Raw genomic sequence first — 25,741 nt, 5'->3', positions numbered from 1 at the left:
AGGGAGCATTTTGGAGATAGTGACCACAATTCTGTGACTTTCACTTTAGTAATGGAGAGTGTAGGTGCATGCAACAGGGCAAGGTTTACAATTGGGGGAAGGGTGAATACGATGCTGTCAGACAAGAACTGAAGTGCATAAGTTGGGAACATAGGCTGTCAGGGAAGGACATCATTGAAATGTGGAACTTGTTCAAGGAACAGATACTACGTGTCCTTGATATGCATGTCCCTGTCAGGCAGGGAAGATGGTCGAGTGAGGAAACCATGGTTGACAAGAAAGGTTCAATGTGTTGTTAAGAGGAAGAAGGATACTTATGTAAGGCTGAGGAAACAAGATTCAGACAGGACACTGGAGGGATACAAGATAGCCAGGAGGAAAATGAAGAAAGGCATTAGGAGAGCTAGAAAGGGCATGAAAAATCTTTGGCAGGTAGAATCAATCCCGACCCCCTACCCAAACTCGCCTCCATTCTGACCCATTGGGAGTCAACCCCTCTGACCCAGCTCTGTACCTTCCCAGCTCCCTACCTTCCCAGCTCCTTACCTTCCCAGCTCTGTACCTTATGCCAAGTGTATAGATGAGGGTAGTTCCGTTGATGTAGTCTACATTGGATTGGATTTCTTTATTGTCACGTGTGCCAAGATACAGTGAAAACTATTTTTCTGCAAGCAGCTCAACAGATCATTAAATACATGAAAAGAAAAGGAAATAATAGGGCAACACAAGGTACACAATGTAACTACATAACACCGGCATTGGGTGAAGCATACAAGGGTGTAGTCAGTCGATGAGGTCAGTCCATAAGAGGGTCGTTTAGGATGCTGGTAACAGTGGGGAAGAAGCTGTTTTTGAGTCTGTTCATGCGTGTTCTCAGCCCGAGATACAAAATGGACTTCAATAAGGCTTTTGACAAGGTCTCGCATGGAGACTGGAAAGAAGATGGGAGCAATGGAATCCAGTGCAATTTGGCAAATTGGCTCCAAAATTGGCTGGGTTGCAGGAGACAGAGAGTGATGGTCAAAGGTTGTTTTTTAGTAGAAGCCTGTGTCCAGTGGTGTACCACAGTGAACGGTGCTGGCTCCCTTGCTGTTCATAGTGTATTAATGATCTAGGCATGAATGTAGGAGGTATGATCAGTAATTTTGCAGATGGGGGCACGGAGGCACAGTGGTTAGCACTGCTGCGTAACAGCACCACAGACCCGGGTGACTGTTTGGAGTTTGCACGTTCTCCTCATCTCTACGTGGGTTTCCTTCTGGTGCTCCGGTTTCCCCTCACAATCCAAAGATGCGCTGGTTAGGTGAATTGGCCACGCTAAAATTGCCCCTTAGTGTCCAAAGATGTGCAGGTTAGGTGGACCTATAAGGGATGCTCTTTCAGAGGGTCAGTGCAAACTCAATGGGCTGAATGGCCTCCTTCTGCACAAGATGAATTCTATGATTCTATTGTATTCTATGAATCAAAAATTGGTGGTGTAGTAAATAATGAGGAGGAAAGCATTTGATTACAGGACGATATGGACAGGGCTGGTCAGATGGGTTGAACAGTGGCAAATGGAATTTAACCCTGAAAGTAGGAGATGATAGATTTTGAGAGGACTAATAAGGCAAGGGAATATACTATGAATGGTGTGTATATTCATAGTTCCCTCAAGACAGCAGGACTGGTAGATAAAGTGATGAAGAATGCATATGGCATACTTGCCTTTATTAGCCGAGGCATAGAATATAAGAGCAGGGATGTTATGATGGAGCTGTATTAAACACTCTTTGGGGCACAGCGGGAGTCCTCTGTGCAGTTCTGATTGCCACACTAAAGGAGGGAAGTGATTGCATTAGAATGGGTGCAGAGGAGATTCACCACGATCTTGTCTGGGCAGGAGAGTTTCAGTTATCAGGAGAAACTGGATAGGGTGGAGTTGTTTTCCTTGGAGCAGAGAAGGCTAAGGGGGACCTGATTGAGGTGTATAAAATTCTGAAGGGCATAGATAGGGTCGATAGGAAGAAACTTTTCCCATGAGCGGAGGGGTCAATAACCAGGAGTCATTGTTTTAAGGTAATGGGCAGGTGGGATATAGGAAATGTGAGGAAAAACATTTCACTCAGAGGGCGGTGGGTCGGGAACACACTACCTGAAAGGATATTAGAGGGGAAACCCTCACAACATTTAAGAAGTACTTAGATAAGCACTTGAAATGCCATATCATACAAGGCTACTGGTCAAGTTCTGGAAAATTGGATGAGAATAAATAGGTGTTTGATGGCTGGCATGGACACGATGGGCTGAAGGGCCTTTTTCCGTGCTGTAAAAGCTCTGACTCTATAACCTTGACCGTACTTGAATTATCTCTTCCTTAAAGACATTTTTCAGTTACTGTTTTGCCTGCTAATCTCTGAGCCCAATTTATCCAGATCCATTCTTACACCTTTGAAATTGGCATCCCCCAGTTAAGTATTTTTATTCTAGGTTCTTTCTTATATTTTTCATAGTCAGCCTAAACCTTATGATATAATTATTACTGTGTCCTAAATGTTCCCCTATTGACATGTGATCCACTTGGCCCATCTGATTCCCAAGAACCAAATCCAGCTGTACCTCCTTTCTCACTGGACTCCAAACATGCAGCTGTAAAAAAATCTTCAGCAGCTAATGAAAAAACTGCTCGTTAGCCATTCCATTAATTTACTCATTTTTCACAGGAAGTTAACATACAAAATAACATTAGGAAGGCAAACGGTGTGTCAGCCATTGTCTCAAATGGATTGGAGAAGAAGAGGAAAGAGCTCTTCCTACAATTATACAGAGCCATAGGGCACTGTGTGCAGTTTTGTCTCTTTATCTAAGGAAGGAAATACTTGCCTTAGTTGAAGTGCAAAGAAAGTTCACAAGACTGGTTCCTGGTATGCTGGAATTGTCCTGTGAGGAGAGATTGAGCAGACTAGGCCTATGTGCCCGGGAGTTTGGGAAAATAAGAGGTGATCTAATTTGAAATAAATAATAGTTTTAAGGGTTGATGAACGGGGACACAGACTCAAAATGAGAGGTCCACCTTTTAGAACTGAGGTGAGGAGAAATTTCATTCAAAGAGGTTGAGACTCTTTGGAATTCTCTACCTCACAGAACAGTGTGTGCCCAGTCATTGAATATATTCAAGACAGAGATTAGCAGCTTTTTGGGTACTCACAGGGAATTAAGAAATATGGGGATGGTGCAGTGTGGAGTTGAGGTAGAAGTTCAATCATAAACTTGTTGATTCATGGAGCAGCCTTCATGAACCTTCTTGCGTTCTTTTGTTCTGACCAGCAGTACTGTTAACCATAGTCCTGTTCTCATAGCCCCAGGGACTTACTGTGGTATGATTCAATGTCACATTGGATGGTGTCCTACAATGGGTCAATGGGGAAACTGATCTGCATTCTTTATGTCCTGGTCAGAATATTACTTGTGTTATCTGGTGTCACACTGTTCCTGATTATATTCCAGCATTCCATTCTCAATCAATTATGTTAGGTTAATAAATTATATTGAATGTAAAATGGCTGAGTATGCTAGTTAAATCTTCACCCACTCATCCTTCTTACCAGGATAAAGAGTCCGGAATTTGCCATATTCTGGTGATTGGGTATGGTGGAAAACACTGACAGGACGAGACAGCTGAAGACGAGCAGGAATCTGTTGGAGACAAAGAGAAATTGACTAAATTAAGCAGATATGGTGGGAGATAAAGCAGCTATACGGAAGCTGCAGGCATAATTTAACTGTGTCAATATTTTATCTCAATACCCCCACAGCTTCCAGCGATTTGCAAATTCAGTGGTCTATACCACAGCAAACAAGCATCAGGATGTTGTACTAACCTGGCATTATTAGTGTATAATTTCCGGTGACTATAATATACATTACAGCACTGGAGCATAATTTCAAAACATTTGCCTACCATATTTCCCCGAAGGATATTCGTGAACAAAATGTGTTTTTACAACAGTTGATGATAGTTTCATAGTCACCATCACTGGGACTAGTTTTCAATTCCAGATTTTTTTTTCATCGAATTTAACTTCCACCATGATGGGATTTGAACCCGTGTCCCTAGAGTATTTCTTTTTTAAATTTAGAGTACCCAATTCATTTTTTCCAATTAAGGGGCAATTTAGTGTGGCCAATCCACCTACCCTGCACATCTTTGGGTTGTGGGGGCGAAACCCACGCAAACACGGGGCGAATGTGTAAACTCCACATGGACAGTGACCCAGGGCCAGGATCGAACCTGGGACCTCGGTGCCATGAGGCCGCAGTGCTAACCACTGCACCACCGTGCTGCCCTGTCCCAAGAGTATTTTTTAAACCACTCAAGGAATGTGGGTGTTGCTTACTTGGTGAGCATTGATTGGCTGCAGTGTAGTGCAAAGGGGCTGGTTTAGCTCACTCGGCTAAATCGCTGGCTTTTAAAGCAGACCAAGCAGGCCAGCAGCACGGTTCGATTCCCGTACCAGCCTCCCCGGACAGGCGCCGGAATGTGGCGACAGATGGCAGATTTCCTTCCCTAAATGACATTATTAAATCAGATGGGTTTTTGCAACAATTCATGATAGGTTTCTGGTCACTATTACTGAGAACAGCTTTCAATCCCGGATTATATTAACTGTGATATCAGGGACCAGATGACCAAGAGGCTCCAAGAGAGCTAGGCGCAGAATAATGTGCGCTGGAAACTATGTGCTGACCCTGAGCTCTTTGTAAATACTTATTGATAAATTGTTTCAAGTAAACTAATAGTACAATCAAGCTTCACCTTTCATACAGAATGCCAGATCTTCGGTCATACCTAACAGAACACCACTGCTCCAAAATGCCTGCAGTAAGGAGTCACCAACCTTCGGCTGCCTCCTTGCATCTTCAGGGCCTCACTCAACCACACTTTGCTTCAAGTTTGCTCCCCACAGCTCTTTTACTTCAGAGCCTATTGCTCTACTCCATTCCCTCAAGAAAAAGGATTTCACTTTCTAAACTTCCAGCTGGTAAGTTTTTCATAGAATTTACAGTGCAGAAGGAGGCCATTCGGCCCATCGAGTTCTTGGTAAGAGCACCCTACCCAAGCCCATACCTCCACCCTATCCTCATATCCCAGTAACCCCACCTAACACTAAGGGCAATTTGGACCCTAAGGGCAATTTATCATGGCCAATCCACCTAACCTGCACATCTTTGGACTGTGGGAGGAAACCAGAGCACCCGGAGGAAACCCACGCACACACGGGGAGAACGTGCAGACTCCACACAGCCAGTGACCCAAGCCGGGATTCGAACCTGGGACCCTGGAGCTGTGAAGCATTTGTGCTATCCACAATGCTACCGTGCTGCCCCATGTTACTGTGATGAAGCTCAAAATACTTACCTAAATTGAAGTTGCCAACTGGGAAATGGCAGATTGGGTTTCTTTCATGGTCTTCTAGTCTTCTGCATATGTGCTGGTTGGAAACTGGCCACACGTGCACAATTCATAAAATGTAATTTGTTTCTGATCTTTGGCCTTGTCCCTTACCTGGACCGTCTTCTGGGGTTCTTTGTTGTCCTCCTCCCTAGTTTGGGACCTTCTTCTTGGTTTGGTACCCCTTCCTGTGTCTTGCACCTTGGGACATCAATTTTTTAAATATTAATTTAAAGTACCCAATTCATTTTTTTCCAATTAAGGGGCAATTTAGCGTGGCCAATATACCTGCCTTGCACATCTTTGGTTGTGGGGGTGAGACCTAGGGGAGACAAGGGGTTAATTAGGGCAGCACGGTAGCATTGCAGACTCGATGGGCCGAATGGCCTCCTTCTGCACTGTAAATTCTATGATCTATTTCCATGATCTAATGTGCAAACTCCACATGGACAGTGGGACACCTCTTTAATGGCAGCCCGGTTCCCGGTCACCTGACCTGCTTTTCACGCCATATAATTTTTTCCTCTTCGCTTCTTCTGGGCAAATCTGGTTCCTGGCTGAAGAATATGAATTTTATGAACTGTGCACGTGTGGCCAGTTTCCAACCAGCACATATGCAGAAGACTAGAAGATCATGAAAGAAACCCAATCTGCCATTTCCCAGTTGGCAGCTTCAATTTAGGTAAGTATTTTGAGCTTCATCACAGTAACATGCCAGCTGGAAGTTTAGAAAGTGAAATCCTTTTCTGATCGGCTATCAGGCAAAGTTGGGCAGTGGCAGCCACAATGTGATGTGGTTGCAGCTAATGGCACTCTCCATCATGGGGAAGTCTGCAATCCAAGTGAAACCATATGCATTTTCTCATTTTCTTTTTCTCTCATCTCTCATAACTGTGAACAGCAAATGGTGAGATGTTGCAAATATCTCCAGCACCAGACTGGAAAGCAGCAGATGTGTCAAGGTTAATACAAAGAACAGAGAAAAGTACAGTACAGGGACAACCCTTCGGCCCTCCAAGCCCGTGCCGACCATGCTGCCCGACTAAACTACAATCTTCTACACTTCCTGAGTCCGTATCCCTCTATTCCCATCCTATTCATGTATTTGTCAAGATGCCCCTTAAATTTCACTATCATCCCTGCTTCCACCACCTCCTCCGGCAGCGAGTTCCAGGCACCCACTACCCTCTGTGTAAAAAACTTGCCTCGTACATCTACTCTAAACCTTGCCCCTCACACCTTAAACCTATGCCCCCTAGTAATTGACCCCTCTACCCTGGGGAAAAGCCTTTGACGATCCACTCTGTCTATGCCCCTCATAATTTTGTAGACCTCTATCAGGTCGCCCCTCAACCTCCATCGTTCCAGTGAGAATAAACCGAGTTTATTCAACTGCTCCAGTCCCTTTCAGAACCACTGGAATACCTTGCCCCAAGGTTGCAGTTGTGCTGCAGTAGGTAGATCTCAGCCAGGACATTCTTATTGTAGCCTAGATGTCTCACATATTATTTATTTCTCCCTGAAAAATTAGTGTACATATAGCCTTCTGCTGAGAAACCTTTATCCCTTCTCCCCTCTTCCTCCGCCCTCTTCCTGCAGCTTTCCTGCTCTACAGATCCTCTGTACATGTTCCGAGTCATGTCATATTCCAAGGGAAATACTCACTAATTAAGGGCAACTGATTTGTGTAAAAACCTTGAAGTCAGCAAAAAGTCCTTCAACGCCTGCTACATGTCTTCTTGTAGACTTTTCCAACTTTAAATGGTTATAGAAAACAGCAAACACTTGTAGATTTGAATCAATGGCCAGAATAAATCAAATTGATTTACTTTAGAATATAACAAAGAGGACCAGGAGCTGGGCCTAATCACCTCCTTGTGCACTGGAAGGATTCCATGGATGTGGTACAGGATGAAAAGGGGGTGGTAGGATTTTTATGTGGAACATTAATACCAGTACAGAGTAGTTAGGAACAGATCATACAGCCCCTTAAGCCTGTCCAACATTATTATGACCAAAAATCACTCAGCCTTAAATATACTCAGTGTTGGTGCTTCCCCAACCCTCTCTGAGGTCAATAATTCCAGATCATAACTAGTAAAAAGGTTTCCTCATTTCTCTGTTGGGTCTTTTGCCAAACACCACAAATCCGTATCTATGGCTTTCAACGTTAGCCAGCTCTCTCCACATGGCTATGTTCTTGGCTTTGCTCAAGTTTCAACTCTTTGATTTGGACTTGAGTATGTAATTTCCAAACGTAACATGGAACCAAATTATAATGTGACCACTTTTTCCACAGAGGATCTTTTTGATGCCATTTCCAATAATCGTACCTCAGTACATAAAGCTACAGCTAAAATATCTCTATCCCTGTCTGGTTCTACAGAGTGAATGACATGAAAGTTACCATATTCCCCGAGGACTAGAGGCTGCTTTCCCCTTCTGAGAGAGAGCTGACTGGTGGTGATATAATCTGAGGATCACTTTTTTGGGCCCTGGGAAATTTCTCACCAGTTTAGCCCACACTTAGCACTGGGGAGCTGAACTCAGAGGTTGGGCTGCCATTTTGAAAGGAGACCCCCCCACCCCGGGGTGCCGTTCGCCTTGTCCACATTTGTGTGGACCAGCACTGATTGGCATCCAGCTGCAGCCTCGCTGGGGAGACCAAAGAAACGAAGGAGGCCAGTGGATCCCACGCAGGTAGGTCAGGGGCAGCACGGTAGCCTTGTGGTTAGCACAATTGCTTCACAGCTCCAGGGTCCCAAATTCGATTCCGGCTTGGGTCACTGTCTGTGTGGAGTCTGCACATCCTCCCTGTGTCTGCGTGGGTTTCCTCCGGATGCTCCGGTTTCCTCCCACAGTCCAAAGATGTGCAGGTTAGGTGGATTGGCCATGATAAATTGCCCTTAGTGTCCAAAATTGCCCTTAGTATTGGGTGGGGTTGCTGAGTTATGGGGATAGGGTGGGGGTGTTGACCTTGGGTAGGGTGCTCTTTCCAAGAGCCGGTGCAGACTCGATGGGCCGAATGGCCTCCTTCTGCACTGTAAATTCTGTGAATTCTGTGATTAAGTAGGTTTACAACCTACTTCCGCGAGTGTCATTCGGTCCCACCAATTTGGGGCGGGGTTCCGACCCCAACGGCTTGTGGGACTTTGGAGAATCCCAGGAGGCGCTGAGCCTGTCGGGAGGCTCACTGGAGGCCTTTCCTGCCATTCTCCGGCCGCGTTGCACTCATGCGAGAGCACAACACGGCTGGAGAATCGCGCCCAACGACAATATTACTATTGCCTTTGCTTGATTGATATCGATGTAAGGTTAAAGTTTCTCAGAAGAATATTGTGGCAATTTCAGAACATATTAGAATGTTTCAAATAATTGTGTTCTCTTGTAGTATTAATATTTATATTACGAAAATAACTAAACTTCTGTTTCTGGCATGAATTTATAAATTACTTATGGCATTTAAAAAATAATGTTATTCCATTTAGAAGTGAAAAAGCAGCAAAATATTTATAGTTTAAATAAGTTCCTATTAATTCTGATAGTATTTTTTGCAATGGCAAGCAACAGCGGATGGGGTAGGATCGATATGTGGTCTGCAGGTTCTCATGCCCAGTCGAAGTGAAAAGGTTTGAGAACAACTGTCATAACCTACTCCCACCAGCATTTTCTGACCCTTGTTATTCCTCATCTCCATTTATGTTGTCACCGCACTGAAACAAGAGATGTGCAAATGAACGAGCACAGGACAAGATGCCATGAAGAGCAGAGGGAATATTCTTCGATTGTTTATCTTCTAAACTGAAAAAGTAACAACGATTTAGGAATGTTTAGCTTCTTTAATATTAGCCATTTCCACCAGTAACAACCCAAGCTGCCTGGTTTAAACATCTGAGACATTCCTTGCTACAGTGGAGATGGCTGGAAGGTGACTCGATTGAGCTATTTGAAATTAGGAAGTCATGGAACAGAGTAGATTTTTAAAATGTTTCCAACGAATAAGGGTTTTAGAATGAGAGGATACAGACATGCAATTAAATATAAGCTATCAAGAACGGTAGGCAGCACGGTAGCATTGTGGATAGCACAATCGCTTCACAGCTCCAGGGTCCCAGGTTCGATTCCGGCTTGGGTCACTGTCTGTGTGGAGTCTGCACATCCTCCCCGTGTGTGCGTGGGTTTCCTCCGGGTACTCCGGTTTCCTCCCACAGTCCAAAGATGTGCAGGTTAGGTGGATCGGCCATGATAAATTGCCCTTAGTGTCCAAAATTGCCTTAGTGTTGGGTGGGGTTACTGGGTTATGGGGATACGGTGGAGGTGTTAACCTTGGGTAGTGTGCTCTTTCCAGGAGCCGGTGCAGACTCGATGGGCCGAATGGCCTCCTTCTGTACTGTAAATTATATTTTAAAAAAAAGAAACAGCTGAAGGCACTGGACACTGCAAGGCTATGGGCCCTGACAATATTCTGGCAACAGTACTGAACACTTGTTCTCCCGAACTTCCCAAATCCCTAGCCAAGCTGTTCCAGTACAGCTACAACACTGGGATCTATCTGGCAAAGTGGAAAATTGCCCATGTGTGTCCTGTACACAAGAAAGAGGAAAAGTCACTCAATTACCACCTTATATTTCTGCTCTCCATCATCAAGCAAAGTGATGGAAGGAGTCATCAACAGTGCTATCAAGCGGCCCTTACTCAGCAATAACCAGCTCACTGACGCTCAGTTTGGGTTCCGCTAGGGTCACTCAGCTCCTGACCTCATTACAGCCTTGCTTCAAACATGGACAATGAGCTGAATGCCGGAGGTGAGGTGAGAGTGACTGCCCTTGATGTCAAGGCAGCATTTGACCGAGTATGGAATCAAGGAGCCCTAGCAAAACTGTGATAATTGGGAATCAGGGGGAAAACTCTCCGCTGGTGAAGTCATATCTGGCACAAAGGAAGGTGGTTGTGGTGGTTGGAGGTCAATCATCTCAGCTCCAGGACATCACTGCAGGAGTTCCTCAGAGTAATGTCCAACCATCTTCAGCTGATTCATCAATGATCTTCCCTCCATCATAAGGTCAGAAGTGGGGACGTTTGCAAATTACTACACAATGTTCAGCACCATTTGCGACTCCTCAGATAATGAAGCAGTCCATGTCCACATACAGAAAGACCTGAACGACATGCAGGCTTGGATTGACAAGTGGCAAGTTAAATTTACACCACACAAGTGCCAGGCAATGACCATCTCCTATAAGAGATGATCTAACCATCGCCCCTTTACATTCAATGACATTACCATTGCTGAATCCCCCACAATCAACATCCTGAGGGTTACCATTGATCAGAAACTGAACTGGACTAGCCATATTAATACTGTAGCCACTAGGACAGGTCAAAGGTTAGGAATCCTATAGCGAATAACTCACCTCCTGACCTACCAAAGCCTGTCCACCATCTACAAGGCACAAGTAGGAGTGTATTGGACTACTCTCCACTTACCGGATGAGTGCAGCTGCAACAACACTCAAGAAGCTCAACACCATCCAGGAAAGAGAAGCCCCCTTGATTACTCCTCCTTCCATAATCATTCAAATCCTCCACCACTGACAAAGTGGCAACAATGTGCACCATCTATAAGATGAATTGCAGTAACTCGCCAAGGTTCCTTGGGCAGCACCTTCCAAACCCACGACCGCTACCATCTGGAAGGATAAAAGCAGCAGCTGCCTGGGAACCCGACCACCTAAAGGTTCTCCTCCAAGTCACTCAGCACCCTGACTTGGAAATATATTGCTGTTCCTTCATTGTCGCTGGGACAACATCCTGGAACATCCTGCCTATCAGCAGTGTGGGTGTACCTACACCTCAAGGACTGCAGCGGTTCAAGAAGGCCACCACCATCTTCTGAAGGCCAATTAGGGATGGGCAATAAATGGCGGTCTAACCAGCGACGCACACAACCCGTAAATGAATAATTTTTAAAAAGCAAGAGATTTTGATTTTGTATCGTGTTTTGTGACAGTGCTGGATGCAGTACCTGGCTTCACAATAGAAGCAGGGACGACATCAATAAGGTTGCGAGGTAGTTTAAGGAAGTGAGGCTGAAGGAGGTGAAAATAATGTGGGTTTAGGATTACTTGTGCGAAGGATAAACAGCAACATGAATGACTGCCTCCATTGGCCTGTTTTCATGTTGTAAACAATATATAGCTATATGTAATCCGACCACAAGTTCTGGGTTCATTTATTTAACCTTTTTGTCTCCTGCATAATCTCCTTGTTACAGCCAAGCATCCCTCCAACCAGAAGGTTCAGCCAAGGCCATCTACTCCTGATCACAGCTTTATATTATACAATCGGAGATGTATAGTAAGCACAGAGATGGGTTGAAGTGTGTATACTTCAACGCAAGAAGCCTCAGGAATAAGGTGGGTAAACTTAAGGCATGGATCGGTACTTGGGACTACGACGTGGTGGCCATCACGGAAACTTGTATAGAAGAGGGGGCAGAAATGGTTGTTGGAGGTCCCTGGTTATAGATGTTTCAGTAAGATTAGGGAGGATGGTAAAAGAGGTGGGGGGTGGCATTTCTGGCTTTGCCTCCCACAGTACCTTGGAATAGATTCCATCCAGCCCCGGGGACCTGTCTACCTTAAAGCAATTTAGGATACTCAACACTTCCTCCTTTGATATTTTTATGTTTTCAAGAGAGTTCACACACCTATCCCTGACCTTAATATCCGTCATGTCCTTCTCCCTGGTGAATACTGATAGAAGCTAGTCATTAAGGTTTTCACACTGTGGTTCCACGCATAACTTCATTGTCCTTAAGTGGGCCTACTCTTTCTCTTGCTACCCTCTTGCTCCTAATATATGCATGAACAGCCTGAGGATTCTCCTTGACCATGTTTTCTAAAGACATTTCATGGCCCCTTTTAACCCTCCTAATTCCACATTTAAGTTCCTCCCTCCACTCACTGTACTGTTCAAGGGCTTTGTTAGTTTTTAGACGCCTCGACCTATCATATGCTTCCAATTCAAACATAGTCCTGACATTTAAAAACCTTCAATTATATTTCCTGTGTCGGTCTTATTGAGAAACAGCTAAGAAGGGAATGTACCATCATAGCTTCCATCTAAAAATGCTTGGTCATGTTGACATTTCTGTTCATGACTGCAGTGACACTTTGTTAACGTCCCAAGTTGACGTACTAAAGAATATCTAGTTCAAGAGTAGTCAATTTTATTATTGTATAATAAACTGTGGGTAGGAAACTAATGCTGTCTAACTGGAACTAATACAAACATGACTAACCCCGAGAATTATCTTCAGACTCCCATCAGGTTACAGTGCCACGTGCTATTACTTGCCTGACACCTACTGTTCAGAGCCTATACATTTTTACATATACACTTGCTTATGCATTTCACTATAACAGTGAGTCTACTAAAGCTGTAATTGAGAAGTCATAAAAGGTGAGGTCATCATAGATACTCTACAGCGCAAAAGGAGGCCATTCATCTCATCGACCCTCTGAAAGAGTACATTATCTCGACTCACACCTACCTATCCCCCCGTGGCAGCACGGTAGCATTGTGGATAGCACAATCGCTTCACAGCTCCAGGGTCCCAGGTTCAATTCCGGCTTGGGTCACTGCCTGTGCGGAGCCTGCGCATCCTCCCCGTGTGTGCGTGGGTTTCCTCCAGGGGCTCCGGTTTCCTCCCACAGTCCAAAGATGTGCAAGTTAGGTGGATTGACCATGATAAATTGCCCTTAGTGTCCAAAATTGCCTTCAGTGTTGGGTGGGGTTACTGGGTTATGGGGATAGGGTGGAGATGTTAACCTTGGGTAGGGTGCTCTTTCCAGGAGCCGGTGCAGACTCGATGGGCCGAATGGCCTCCTTCTGTACTATAAATTCTATGAATTCTATGAATCAAATTCTATGAACTCCACCTAACCTATACATCTTTGAACTGTGGGAGGAAACAGTTACACCTGGAGGAAACCCACACAGACATGGCGAGACTGTGCAAACGCCACACAGTCACCCAAGGTCAGAATGGAACCCAGGACCCTGGTGCTGTGAGGCAGCAGTGCCAACAACTATGTCACCTTGGCACCCATCTGAACCACTTACTTAGTTATAGATAAGGGTGAATGGAACATTGTTTATATTTTGTGTGTTTTCCTGGGTGTTTATATTTTGGGTTGTTTCCGGGGTATAGATAACTTGAGGGATTGTATTTAGTCTAAGTTAAGCAGGTCCTGTGACAACTCAGTAGGATACAGAATATATAATTAATGGGAAGAGCCAGGTCTGTCTGTTGTGTTGTAGTCTGTTATAGGAGTTTAAGCTGGGCAGCAGTTTTGCCAAATGCTGTTAGGTTGAGCAGAATTGTACTGGATCTGCTCTTGAAAGGAACTCTCCCCAAAGGTCTGCAAAGCTAAGCAAGTAACCTGTTTGGTTAACTTTAATTATAAGTGGCATTTAAACTGTATTAGGTTGTTTAATTGTAATTAGTGGCAGGAGTAGATAGTATGTTCACCTTTCTTTCCTTTTCTTTAAGAACTTTTAGCACTTTTCCAGGAGACACATCCGGAGTGAGACTCATCCAGAGTGGCGATTGAAACTTGGTAATTTGGTGCAGTGAGGTAAATCAGCAAAGGTAAGTGGAAGTGGAAAATCTAATTCTGCTGTTTTTCAGTTAAAAGTGCAGTGTGGAGCTTAGTGTCTGATTGGTTGAAGCTGCCCCCACCCTAATTGCTGAGAGGCAGTTATCTGTCAATCACCTGAGGCCTGTTTAGGGGCACATTGTATTCTTCTCTTTGAAGTTAAGGTATTTTTTGAGTCATCGGTTAGCTGAGGTCTGTATAAAAGACAGACAGACAGCGCACACAGTAAGCTAGCACTTTTCCAGGAGACACATCCGGAGTGAGACTCATCCAGAGTGGCGATTGAAACTTGGTAATTTGGTGCAGTGAGGTAATTTAACCCTGGTAAGTGACTGGTAAGTAGTCTCTCTTTTTCTTTTCATTGTCTAATTTATTTATTTATTTTTATTTTGAAGTTCTAGTTGTTTAAGTTTACCAAGGGTTTAAGACATGGCAGGAGATCCCAGACCCGTGTCATGCTCCTCGTGTGCGATGTGGGAGCTCAGGGACACGTCCACTGTCCCTGGCTCCTTCACATTCAAGAAGTGTGTTCAGTTGCAGCTCCTGTTAGACCGCTTGACGGCTCTGGAGCTGAGGATGGACTCACTTTGGAGCATCCGCGATGCTGATGAGGTCGTGGATAGGACGTTTAGCGAGTTGGTCACACCGCAGGTGAAAATTAATGAGGGAGATAGAAAATGGGTGACCAAAAGAAAGAGCAAGAGTAGGAAGGCAGTGCAGGTGTCCCCTGCGGTCATCTCCCTGCAAAACAGATATACCGCTTTGGATACTGTTGAGGGAGATGGCTCACCAATGGAAGGCAGCAGCAGCCAGGTTCATGTCACTGTGGCTGGCTCTGCTGCACAGCAGGGCAGGAAGAAAAATGGCAGGGCTATAGTGATGGGGACTCGATCGTAAGGGGAATAGACAGGCGGTTCTGTGGGCGCAATCGAGACTCCAGGATGGTATGTTGCCTCCCTGGTGCAAGGGTCAAGGATGTCTCAGAGCGGCTGCAGGACATTCTGGGGGGGAGGGTGAACAGCCAGCTGTCGTGGTGCACATAGGCACCAACGATATAGGTAAAAAACGGGATGAGGTCCTACAAGCGGAATTCAGGGAGTTAGGAGTTAAACTAAAACGCAGGACCTCAAAGGTAGTAATCTCAGGATTGCTACCAGTGCCACGAGCTAGTCAGAGTAGGAATGTCAGGATAGATAGGATGAATGCGTGGCTCGAGAGATGGTGCAAGAGGGAGGGATTCAAATTCCTGGGGCATTGGGACCGGTTCTGGGGGAGGTGGGACCAGTACAAACCGGACGGTCTGCACCTGGGCAGGGCTGGAACCGATGTCCTGGGGGGGGGGTTTCTAGAGCTGTTGGGGAGGGTTTAAACTAATGTGGCAGGGGGATGGGAACCGATGCAGGAAGTTGGAAGGTAGCAAAACAGGGACAGAAGCAAAAGGAAGTAAGGGGAAAAGTGCAAGGCAGAGAAGACATAGTCAAATATCTAAAAGGGTGACAGTACAAGGTGCAGTGACTGAGGGGAGCTCAGTGAATAGGCCCAGTAATAACAAAAGGAATAAAACTGGAGATGTTAAGATTCAAAACAGAGGTAAAAAAACCAACATAAGTGTACTTTACCTGAATGCTCGTAGTATTCGGAATAAAGTAAATGAGTTGATGGCACAAATCTTCGTAAATGACTATGATTTAGTGGCCATTACTGAAACATGGTTAAAGGATGGTCACGACTGGGAGTTAAATATCCGAGGGTATCAAACTATTCGGAAGGACAGAGTGGGTGGTAAGGGAGGTGGTGTTGCTCTGTTATTTAAGGATGACATCCGGGCAATAGTAAGGGACGACATCGGTGCTATGGAGGATAAGGTTGAATCCATTTGGGTGGAAATCAGGAATAGTAAGGCGAAAAAGTCACTGATAGGAGTAGTCTATCGGCCACCAAATAGTAACGATATGGTGGGGCAGGCAATAAACAAAGAAATAACTGATGCATGTAGAAATGGTACAGCATTTATCATTGGGGATTTTAATCTACATGTCGATTGGTTTAACCAGGTCGGTCAAGGCAACCTTGCGGATGGGTTTATAGAGTGTATCCGCGATAGTTTCCTAGAACAGTATGTAATGGAACCTACGAGGGAACAAGCGGTCCTAGATCTTGTCCTGTGTAATGAGACAGGATTGATTCATGATCTCATAGTTAGGGATCCTCTCGGAAGGAGCGATCACAATATGGTGGAATTTAAAATACAGATGGATGGTGAGAAAGTAAAATCAAATACTAGTGTTTTGTGTTTAAACAAATGAGATTACAAGGGGATGAGAGAAGAACTAGCTAAGGTAGACTGGGAGCTAAGACTTTATGGTGGAACAGTTGAGGAACAGTGGAGAACCTTCCAAGCGATTTTTCACAGTGCTCAGCAAAGGTTTATACCAATAAAAAGGATGGACGGAAGAAAGAGGGAAAATCGACCGTGGATATCTAAGGAAATAAGGGAGAGTATCAAGTTGAAGGAAAAAGCATATAAAGTGGCAAAGATTGCTGGGAGATTAGAGGACTGGGAAATCTTTAGGGGGCAACAGAAAGCTACTAAAAAAGCTATAAAGAAGAGTAAGATAGAGTATGAGAGTAAACTTGCTCAGAATATAAAAACAGACAGTAAAAGTTTTTACAAATATATAAGACAAAAAAGAGTGGCTAAGGTAAATATTGGTCCTTTAGAGGATGAGAAGGGAGTTTTAATAATGGGAAATGAGGAAATGGCTGAGGAACTGAACAGGTTTTTTGGGTCGGTCTTCACAGTGGAAGACACAAATAACATGCCAGCGACTGATAGAAATGAGGCTATGACAGGTGAGGACCTTGAGAGGATTGTTATCACTAAGGTGGGAGTGATGGGCAAGCTAATGGGGCTAAATGTAGACAAGTCTCCTGGCCCTGATGGAATGCATCCCAGAGTGCTAAAAGAGATGGCTAGGGAAATTGCAGATGCACTAGTGATAATTTACCGAAATTCACTAGACTCTGGGGTGGTCCCAGTGGATTGGAAATTAGCAAACGTGACGCCACTGTTTAAAAAAGGAGGTAGGCAGAAAGCAGGAAATTATAGGCCAGTGAGCTTAACTTCGGTAGTAGGGAAGATGCTGGAATCTATCATCAAGGAAGAAATTGCGAGGCATCTGGATAGAAATTGTCCCATTGGGCAGACGCAGCATGGGTTCGTAAAGGGCAGGTCATGCCTAACTAATTTAGTGGAATTTTTTGAGGACATTACCAGTGCAGTAGATAATGGGGAGCCGATGGATGTGGTATATCTGAATTTCCAGAAAGCCTTTGACAAGGTGCCACACAAAAGGTTGCTGCATAAGATAAAGATGCATGGCATTAAGGGTAAAGTAGTAGCATGGATAGAGGATTGGTTAATTAATAGAAAGCAAAGAGTTGGGATAAATGGGTGTTTCTCTGGTTGGCAATCAGTAGCTAGTGGTGTCCCTCAGGGATCCGTGTTGGGCCCACAATTGTTCACAATTTACATAGATGATTTGGAGTTGGGGACCAAGGGCAATGTGTCCAAGTTTGCAGATGACACTAAGATGAGTGGTAAAGCGAAAAGTGCAGAGGATACTGGAAGTCTGCAGAGGGATTTGGATAGGTTAAGTGAATGGGCTAGGGTCTGGCAGATGGAATACAATGTTGACAAATGTGAGGTTATCCATTTTGGTAGGAATAACAGCAAACGGGATTATTATTTAAACGATAAAATATTAAAGCATGCCGCTGTTCAGAGAGACTTGGGTGTGCTAGTGCATGAATCACAGAAAGTTGGTTTGCAGGTGCAACAGGTGATTAAGAAGGCAAATGGAATTTTGTCCTTCATTGCTAGAGGGATGGAGTTTAAGACTAGGGAGGTTATGTTGCAATTGTATAAGGTGTTAGTGCGGCCACACCTGGAGTATTGTGTTCAGTTTTGGTCTCCTTACTTGAGAAAGGACGTACTGGCGCTGGGGGGTGTGCAGAGGAGATTCACTAGGTTAATCCCAGAGCTGAAGGGGTTGGATTATGAGGAGAGGTTGAGTAGACTTGGACTGTACTCGGTGGAATTTAGAAGAATGAGGGGGGATCTTATAGAAACATTTAAAATTATGAAGGGAATAGATAGGATAGATGCGGGCAGGTTGTTTCCACTGGCGGGTGACAGCAGAACTAGGGGACATAGCCTCAAAATAAGGGGAAGTAGATTTAGGACTGAGTTTAGGAGGAACTTCTTCACCCAAAGGGTTGTGAATCTATGGAATTCCTTGCCCAGTGAAGCAATTGAGGCTCCTTCATTACATGTTTTTAAGGTAAAGATAGATAGTTTTTTGAAGAATAAAGGGATTAAGGGTTATGGTGTTCGGGCCGGAAAGTGGAGCTGAGTCCACAAAAGATCAGCCATGATCTAATTGAATGGCGGAGCAGGCTCGAGGGGCCAGATGGCCTACTCCTGCTCCTAGTTCTTCTGTTCTTCTTATGTAACTGATAATTGTAAAGATACCTCTCAGATAATTAGGTTAATTCGGTGTTTAACTGAAAGTTTGTTAAATGTAAATGATACCTATTGGTCAGAATCATCACTTCTGGGGTGAAGTATCCTTTCCTCACAGTTTTTCAAATAGAAAAATTGTTTGGGGTTCTCATCCGGTATCTTAACCAAAGTTAGGGTCTGGTATCCTAACATTCATCACACAGACCAAGAATGAAGGAGTTCCCTACTTTGTGTAAATTAACATCGGATTGGGCAGTGGAGTTACAGGAATAAGTTTAAAAAAGAATAAACTAGCTGGAGGCAATACTGAATATTAATCATCTGTAATGACCCCCTCCCCCTCAACACACACACACACACACCGATCTCATGACCGATTTTCCGATTTTCATTAATTCCACAGATTTTTGAGTTTTTGTTAAATGTTAACCAGCAATAGGTCTGGAATTTTGTGAAGTAGTTTGGAAAATTTTCTGCAGCACAACACGACTTGTACATAAACATTAAAATAAGAAAAGCAAAGAGAGTATAAGGGACTGGAAGCTAACATAAAAGGGAATCTAAAAGTTTTCTAGAAGCATAGAAATAGTAAAAGGGTGGTAAGAGGAGGAGTAGGCCAATTGGGGACAAAAAAGGGGATTTGCACATGGAGGTGGGGGTATGGCTGAGGCATTAAATAAATACTTTGCATCTGTCTTTACCAAGAAAGAAGATGTTGCACAGGTTATAAGATCATAAGGCATAGGAGCAGAATTAGGCCACTCGGCTCATCGCGTCTGCTCCGCCATTCAATCATGGCTGATATTTTTCTGATCCCCATTCTCCTGCTCTCTCCCCATAACCCATGATCCTCTTATTAATCAGGAACCGATCTATCTCTGTCTTAAAGACACTCAGTGAATTGGACTCCACAGCCTCCTGCTGCAAAGTGTTCCACAGATTCACCACTGTCTGGCTGAAGAAATTCCTCCTCATCTCTGTTTTAAAGGAACGTCACTTTAGCCTGAGATTGTGTCCTCTGGTTCTCGTTATTCCGATAAGTGGAAACATCCTCTCAACGTCCACTCTATTCAGGCCCTGCAGTATCCTGTTAGTTTCAAAAGATCCCCCCACATCCTTCTAAACTCCAACTTGTGCAGATCCAGAGTCCTCAACTGTTCCTCATTCGTCAAGCTCTTCATTTCAGAGATCATTCTTGTGTACCTCCTCTGGACCCTTTCCAAGGCCAGCACATCCTTCCTTAGATACGGCGCCCAAAACTGCTCATAATACTCCAAATGGGGTCTGACCAGAGCCTTATACAGCCTCAGAAGTATATTCTTGGTCTTGTATTCTTGCCCTCTCGACATGACTGCTGACATTGCATCTGCCTTCCTAACTGCCAACTGAACCTGCACAAGAGAATCGTGAACAAGGACTCCCAAGTCCCTTTGTGCTTCTGATTTCCTAAACATTTCCCCATTTAGAAAATAGTCTTTGCCTCCATTCCTCCTTCCAAAGTGCATAACCTCACACTTTTCCACATTGTATTACATCTGTCACGTTTTTGCCTACTCTCCTATCCTGTCCAAATCCTTCTGCAGCCCCCTTGCTTCCTCAATACTACCTTCCCCTCTACAGATCTTTGTATCATCTGCGAACTTAGCAACGGTGCCTTCAGTTCCTTCTTCCAGATTGTTCATGTATATTGTGAAAAGTTGTGGTCCCAGCACAGACCCCTAAGGCACACCACTAGTCACCAGCTGCCATCCTGAAAAAGACCCCTTTATCCCCACTCTCTGCCTTCTGCCAGTCAGCTAATGCTCTACCATGCCAGGATCTTACCCTTAACACAATGGGCTCTTATCTTATTTAACAGTCTCCTATGCGGCACCTTGTCGAAGGCCTTCTGGAAATCTAAATAAATCACGTCCACTGGTTCTCCTTTGTCTAACTTCCTTGTTACCTCCTTAAAGAACTCTAACAGATTTGTCAGACATGACCTCCCCTTGACAAAGCCGTGCTGATTCCGTCATATTTTATCATGCACTTCCAAGTACTCACCTTTAATAACGGACTCTGAAATCTTATCAATGACCTAAGTCAGGCTAACCGGCCTATCATTTCCCGTCATCTGCTTCCCTCCCTTCGTAAACAGTCATGGTGAAAAGGGGGATAAATCAGACACTCCAAGTGTTTAAAATTGCTAAGGAGGTATTGAATAGGCTGCAGTACTTAAAATTGATAAGGCACCTGGACCAGATAAGAAGCATCCAAAGGTACTGAAGGAAGCGAGCGTGGAGATTATGGAGGCACTGGTCAGAATTTTCCAGTCACCCTTAGACTCAGGAGTTGTGTCAGAGAACTAGAGTGTTGCAAGCATGACATCATTGTTCAAAAAACTGTATGAAGACAAGCCCATCAACTACAGGCCTGTCAGTTTAACCTCAATGGTGGGGAAGCTTCTAGAAATGATAATTCGGGACAAAATGAATAATCATGTGGACAAATAAGGAAGTCTGTATTTATTTGTGCTGCAACAGTAGGGGGAGCCTTTACTGAACATGTGCAGTCTGTGTTAATATCAGTGTCAGCTGCTTGCATCAAAATGAGCAAGTTGGTTTGACAGAAACTAATCATAAATTTAATGCTGCCTATAAGGTATGTTCAGTCCTTAACCATCTGCAAGTTCTTGTATCTAGTTCATTGTTTACAAACTATTTCCTTGAAACATGCTTGTAATGATTCAGATGTAATCAGGAAATTTCAATAAAAGAGATTCCCAACATCCAATGAACTGAGGAAAATTGATTCTTTTTCATAGAATTTACAGTGCAGAAGGAGGCCATTCGGCCCATCGAGTCTGCACTGGCTCTTGGAAAGAGCACCCTACCCAAGGTCAACACCTCCACCCTATCCCCATAACCCAGTAACCCCACCCAGCACTAAGGGCAATTTTGGACACTAAGGGCAATTTATCACGGCCAGTCCACCTAACCTGCACATCTTTGGACTGTGGGAGGAAACTGGAGCACCCGGAGGAAACCCACGCACACACGGGGAGAACGTGCAGACTCCGCACAGACAGTGACCCAAGCCGGAATCGAACCTGGGACCCTGGAGCTGTGAAGCATTTGTGCTATCCACAATGCTACCGTGCTGGTTTAAAAAAAAAAGTAACTTAAAAGTATTTAAGAAAAAGCTATTTACCCTTAAATCCATGAACCTTGGATTGAGAATCCCATTAGCTACCAACTAAGCAAACCTGCTACAATGGAAATTCTGGCCTTCCAGTGGTGGCGTGTGAGGGGAGTTTGTGCATTCGGCAGCTCCAAACAGGTGTTTTTAAGGCCTTTTTGCCTGATTTTGTGGGAGATTTTCGCAGGAAAACATTCTGGGTCGATAATACAGTGTTCCTGCACCGGACACATGCCAAAAGGAAACAAAAAAACCCACAGAAGGTAATTCTTCAGTGGACCCGAAGGCTTTGTGCAGTTCGACAGCAGAGAAAATGGCGGCGGCAGCATTGTCGTGATGGCCACCCCGATAACAGTGGACCTGCTCTCAGGTGTGCCCGCAAGGAGCTTGAAAAACACTTCAACAAGCAATGGAAGTTGGCGTCGGAGAGTCTACGAAAATTGATTGAGGAGGCATTGGGCTCTGTTCGGGTGAAACTTGATAAGACCACTGAGGCAGTAAAGAAGCATGGTGAGGTGCTAGAGGGTGTGGAGGAGGCATTGTCGAGGCAATGTGAGCAGTTTGCATCATTGGAAGCCGATATTGGCTGTGGTGGCCGATGGAAAATAAGAGATTAAAGGTCAATGATCTCGAAAATGTTTAAGGAGGCAGGACCTCAGAGTCGTGGAATTGCTTGGAGGGGGTGGAGGACCCAAGTCCCACAGAATATCTATCACAGATGTTTGGGAAGATGATGGGTGAAGATGGTCTTGCGTCCCTTCTGGAGTTGGACAGGGCTCATCGAACACTTTGGCAGAATCCTCGGCCGAATGATCCACCTTGAGCAATCATTAGGGCAGCACGGTAGCACAGTGGTTAGCACAGTTGCTTCACAGATCCAGGGTCCCAGGTTCGATTCCTGGCTTGGGTCACTTACTGTGCGGAGTCTGCACGTTCTCCCTGTGTCTGCGTGGGTTGCCTCCGGGTGCTCCGGTTTCCTCCCACAGTCTAAAGATGTGCGGATTAGGTGGATTGCCCATGCTAAATTGCCCTTGGTGTCCAAAAGAGGTTAGGTGGGGTTACTGGGATAGGGTGAAGGCGTGGGCTTGAGTAGGGTGCTCTTTCCAAGGGCTGGTGTAGACTCAATGGGTCAAATGGCCTTATTCTGCACTGTAAATTCTATGATTAATCCCCTACAGCTTTAGGGAGAAGGAGAGGGTCCGGAAGTGGGCCAAAGAGCACTATGAGTCAAAGTGGGAAGGAAACCTCATGAGGATTTACCAGGACGTGGGGGCTGAGCTGGCGAGGAAGCAGATGACCTTTTAATAAGGTTAAGGCTGTGCTGTATAAGAAAGGGGCTCAGTTCGGGGTGGTGTACCCTGCAAGGTTCCGGGTCACATATGAATCAAATGACTACTACTTTGAGGAACCGGAGGAAGTGTGGACACCTTCATTAAAAAGCATGGACTTGGGGCTAATTTAATGTGTTTAATAAGATCTAGATATATGTGGGTTAGTAAGGGTGTATCCTGTATATATTTATAATGTTTGTTGATAAACATTGTTTTTCTGTTTATGGGGTCGATGGGGGATTTTCATGATGGGGAGGGAAGGAGTTAGCTTTCTGATGGAGATGGTAGGACTTTCTTTGTTTTACTCGGGGGGGTGCGGGGGGAGCGGCAGGTTTGTTTGGCTGCCTTCTTGGGAGGATCTCTAACCTGTACTTTGTGAATATTTGCCTCGAAGCTCCTGACGGTGGAAATGGCTGATTTTCGGATGAGTGGGGTGGTAGACTCCCAATTCGGTTATTCACATGGAACGTATGGGGGTTGGGTGGCCCTGTGAAGAGGTTGAGAGTTTTTGCTCCCCTGAGGAATCTAGATGCTGATTTGGTGTTTTTGCAGGTGACTTGCTGGCGGGTAAGAGATCAGACCAGGCTGCGGAGGGGTGGGTGGGGCATGTACTTCACTTGGGCTTTGATGGCAAGGCCCGAGGTGCAGCAATTTTGATTAATAATCAAAGCCTGAGTCGGTCATCAAGATTGTTGGATCTCAATGGTAGATATGTGGTGGTCAGTGGATCTCTGGCTGGTACATTGGTGGTTCTGGTAAATGTCTAGGCCCCAACTAGGATGATTTGGCTTCTATTAAAAATCCGTTGGTTTCCATTCACAATCCAGAAAAGCAACAGTTGATTCTGAGAGAGGACTTTGATTGTGTCCTGGATCCTAAAGTGGACCAGCCCAAACTCTATCGGGAGTGGTGAAGGTTCTTCTGGCCTTTATGAAGCATATGTGGGGGGACAGACACAAGGAGATTTCTGCACCCAAGCAATAAGGAGTTTTTGTTCTTCTCCCATGTGCTTAATTTCTATTCTACGATTGACTTCTTTCTACTGAGTAGGTTCCTGCATTCGTGAGTTAAAAGGGCGGACTGGAGGGCCAGAGGCCCAGTAGTTAGCACTGCTGCCTCACGACGCCGAGAACCCGGATTTGATCCCGGCCGTGGGTCACTGTCCATGTGGAGTTTTCACATTTTCCCTGTGTCCCCCATAACTCAAAGATGTGCAGGGTATGTGGATTGGCCACAATAAATTGCCCCTTAATTGCAATTTTTGTTTTAAATTAATAGGGCAGAATATTTGGCAATAGTAATCTCTGACCATGCTCCAAACTTTGTGGACCTGGTGCTGGAGGTGGATCCCATTTAACTCTCGCCGTGGAGAAGGGTTTGAGAGTGTGTGTCTGCGACTATCGAGGAATATATTAAGTTTAACAGGAACAATTTGGTCTCTCCCTCCATGTTGTGCGAGATCCTTAAGCCGGTTGTAACGCTGGAGATAATCACCTAGAAGGCACATTTAGATAGGGTGGAATGGCAATGATTGGTGGGTGCGATCTTGGGAGACGGATCATCGCTATTCGGAGGACCCTGCTCCGGAGTTGCTGGAAACTAGGAAGCAGCTGCAAATGCAGTTTGATTTCGTGTCCACCGGGAAAGCAGTGGGCCAGTTGTGGCGCTCAAGGGGGGTGGTTTATGAGTACGGGGAAAAGGCAGGCCATCTTTTGGCTCAACAGCTGAGGGGCAGGTGGCTTCCCTGGGATCATCCAGATTAGGGACTTGGGCGGAAGCTTGGTCTCCACTCTAAGGGAGGTCAATGCGTCATTCGTTCAAGGTTATTTACTGGGACTCTATAGTCAGAGCCCCTGGAGAGTGCGGCAGACATGTTGGAGTTCCGAGATGTGTTGTCCTGCCCAACGGAGGAGAGAGAGAGAGAGAAGGGAGGAGTTGGAGGCTCCATTATGCTCTGAGGATATACTGAAGGTCATTGGACTGATGCAAACAGGGAGATCCCTGGTCCGGATGGGTCTCCCGTCGAATTTTATAAGAAGTTTGCAGGTCAGTTGGTGCCATGATAGTCAATATGTTCAGTGATTCTTTATCTTGGGGTTCATTGCCCGACATGCTTTTGCAGTCATCTATCTCCCTCATCTTGAAAAGGATAAGGACCCCACGGAATGTGGATCATATAGGCATGTAGGTCTGTCCTACATTTTCCTTAGTGCTGCAACCCTGCCTGTTGGAGAGAATCCCATTGCTGGTGGAGTCTCGCGGGGCAGCATTTCAAATATTTATGGATAGATTATTTCAATGGACGCTGTCTCGCTGGACTAGGTGAGGAAGCAGTGGGAGGGGGAGGTGGGACCTATTTTGGATGAGGACGTGTGTGGTGAGACCCTTTGAAGGGTGAACTCCACTTCCTCCTACGTCCGGCTCAGCCTGATTCAGCTTGAGGTGGTACCTAGGGCTCACTAACTAAGGTTCGGATGAGTGGGTTCTTCGCGGGAGTGGAGGACAGGTGTGAGCGGCACTCTCGTTGGCCTCCTAACCAAACTCAAATGTTCTGGTCATGTCCAAGGATGGTAAGCATTTTAATCTCCTCCTTTACCATTGTGTCAGCAATTCT

The 25,741-nt window shown here is 45.1% G+C and overlaps 1 protein-coding gene across 3 annotated transcripts in view; it reads right to left on the bottom strand.

Moving 5' to 3' along the window:
• Positions 1-25,741, bottom strand: part of LOC119969006 (potassium voltage-gated channel subfamily KQT member 4-like) — a 754,273-nt gene that overhangs the window by 318,566 nt on the left and 409,966 nt on the right. For all 3 annotated transcript variants that reach the window (XM_038802117.1, XM_038802128.1, XM_038802133.1), the window contains exon 2: positions 3,585-3,675. In XM_038802117.1, the coding sequence (XP_038658045.1) occupies positions 3,585-3,675 (91 nt within the window). The remainder of the gene's footprint in view (positions 1-3,584; positions 3,676-25,741) is intronic.

Source organism: Scyliorhinus canicula, chromosome 1, assembly GCF_902713615.1.
Source record: "Scyliorhinus canicula chromosome 1, sScyCan1.1, whole genome shotgun sequence".
NCBI lineage: Eukaryota > Metazoa > Chordata > Chondrichthyes > Carcharhiniformes > Scyliorhinidae > Scyliorhinus > Scyliorhinus canicula.
This window is presented reverse-complemented; position numbering and strand designations above follow the sequence as displayed.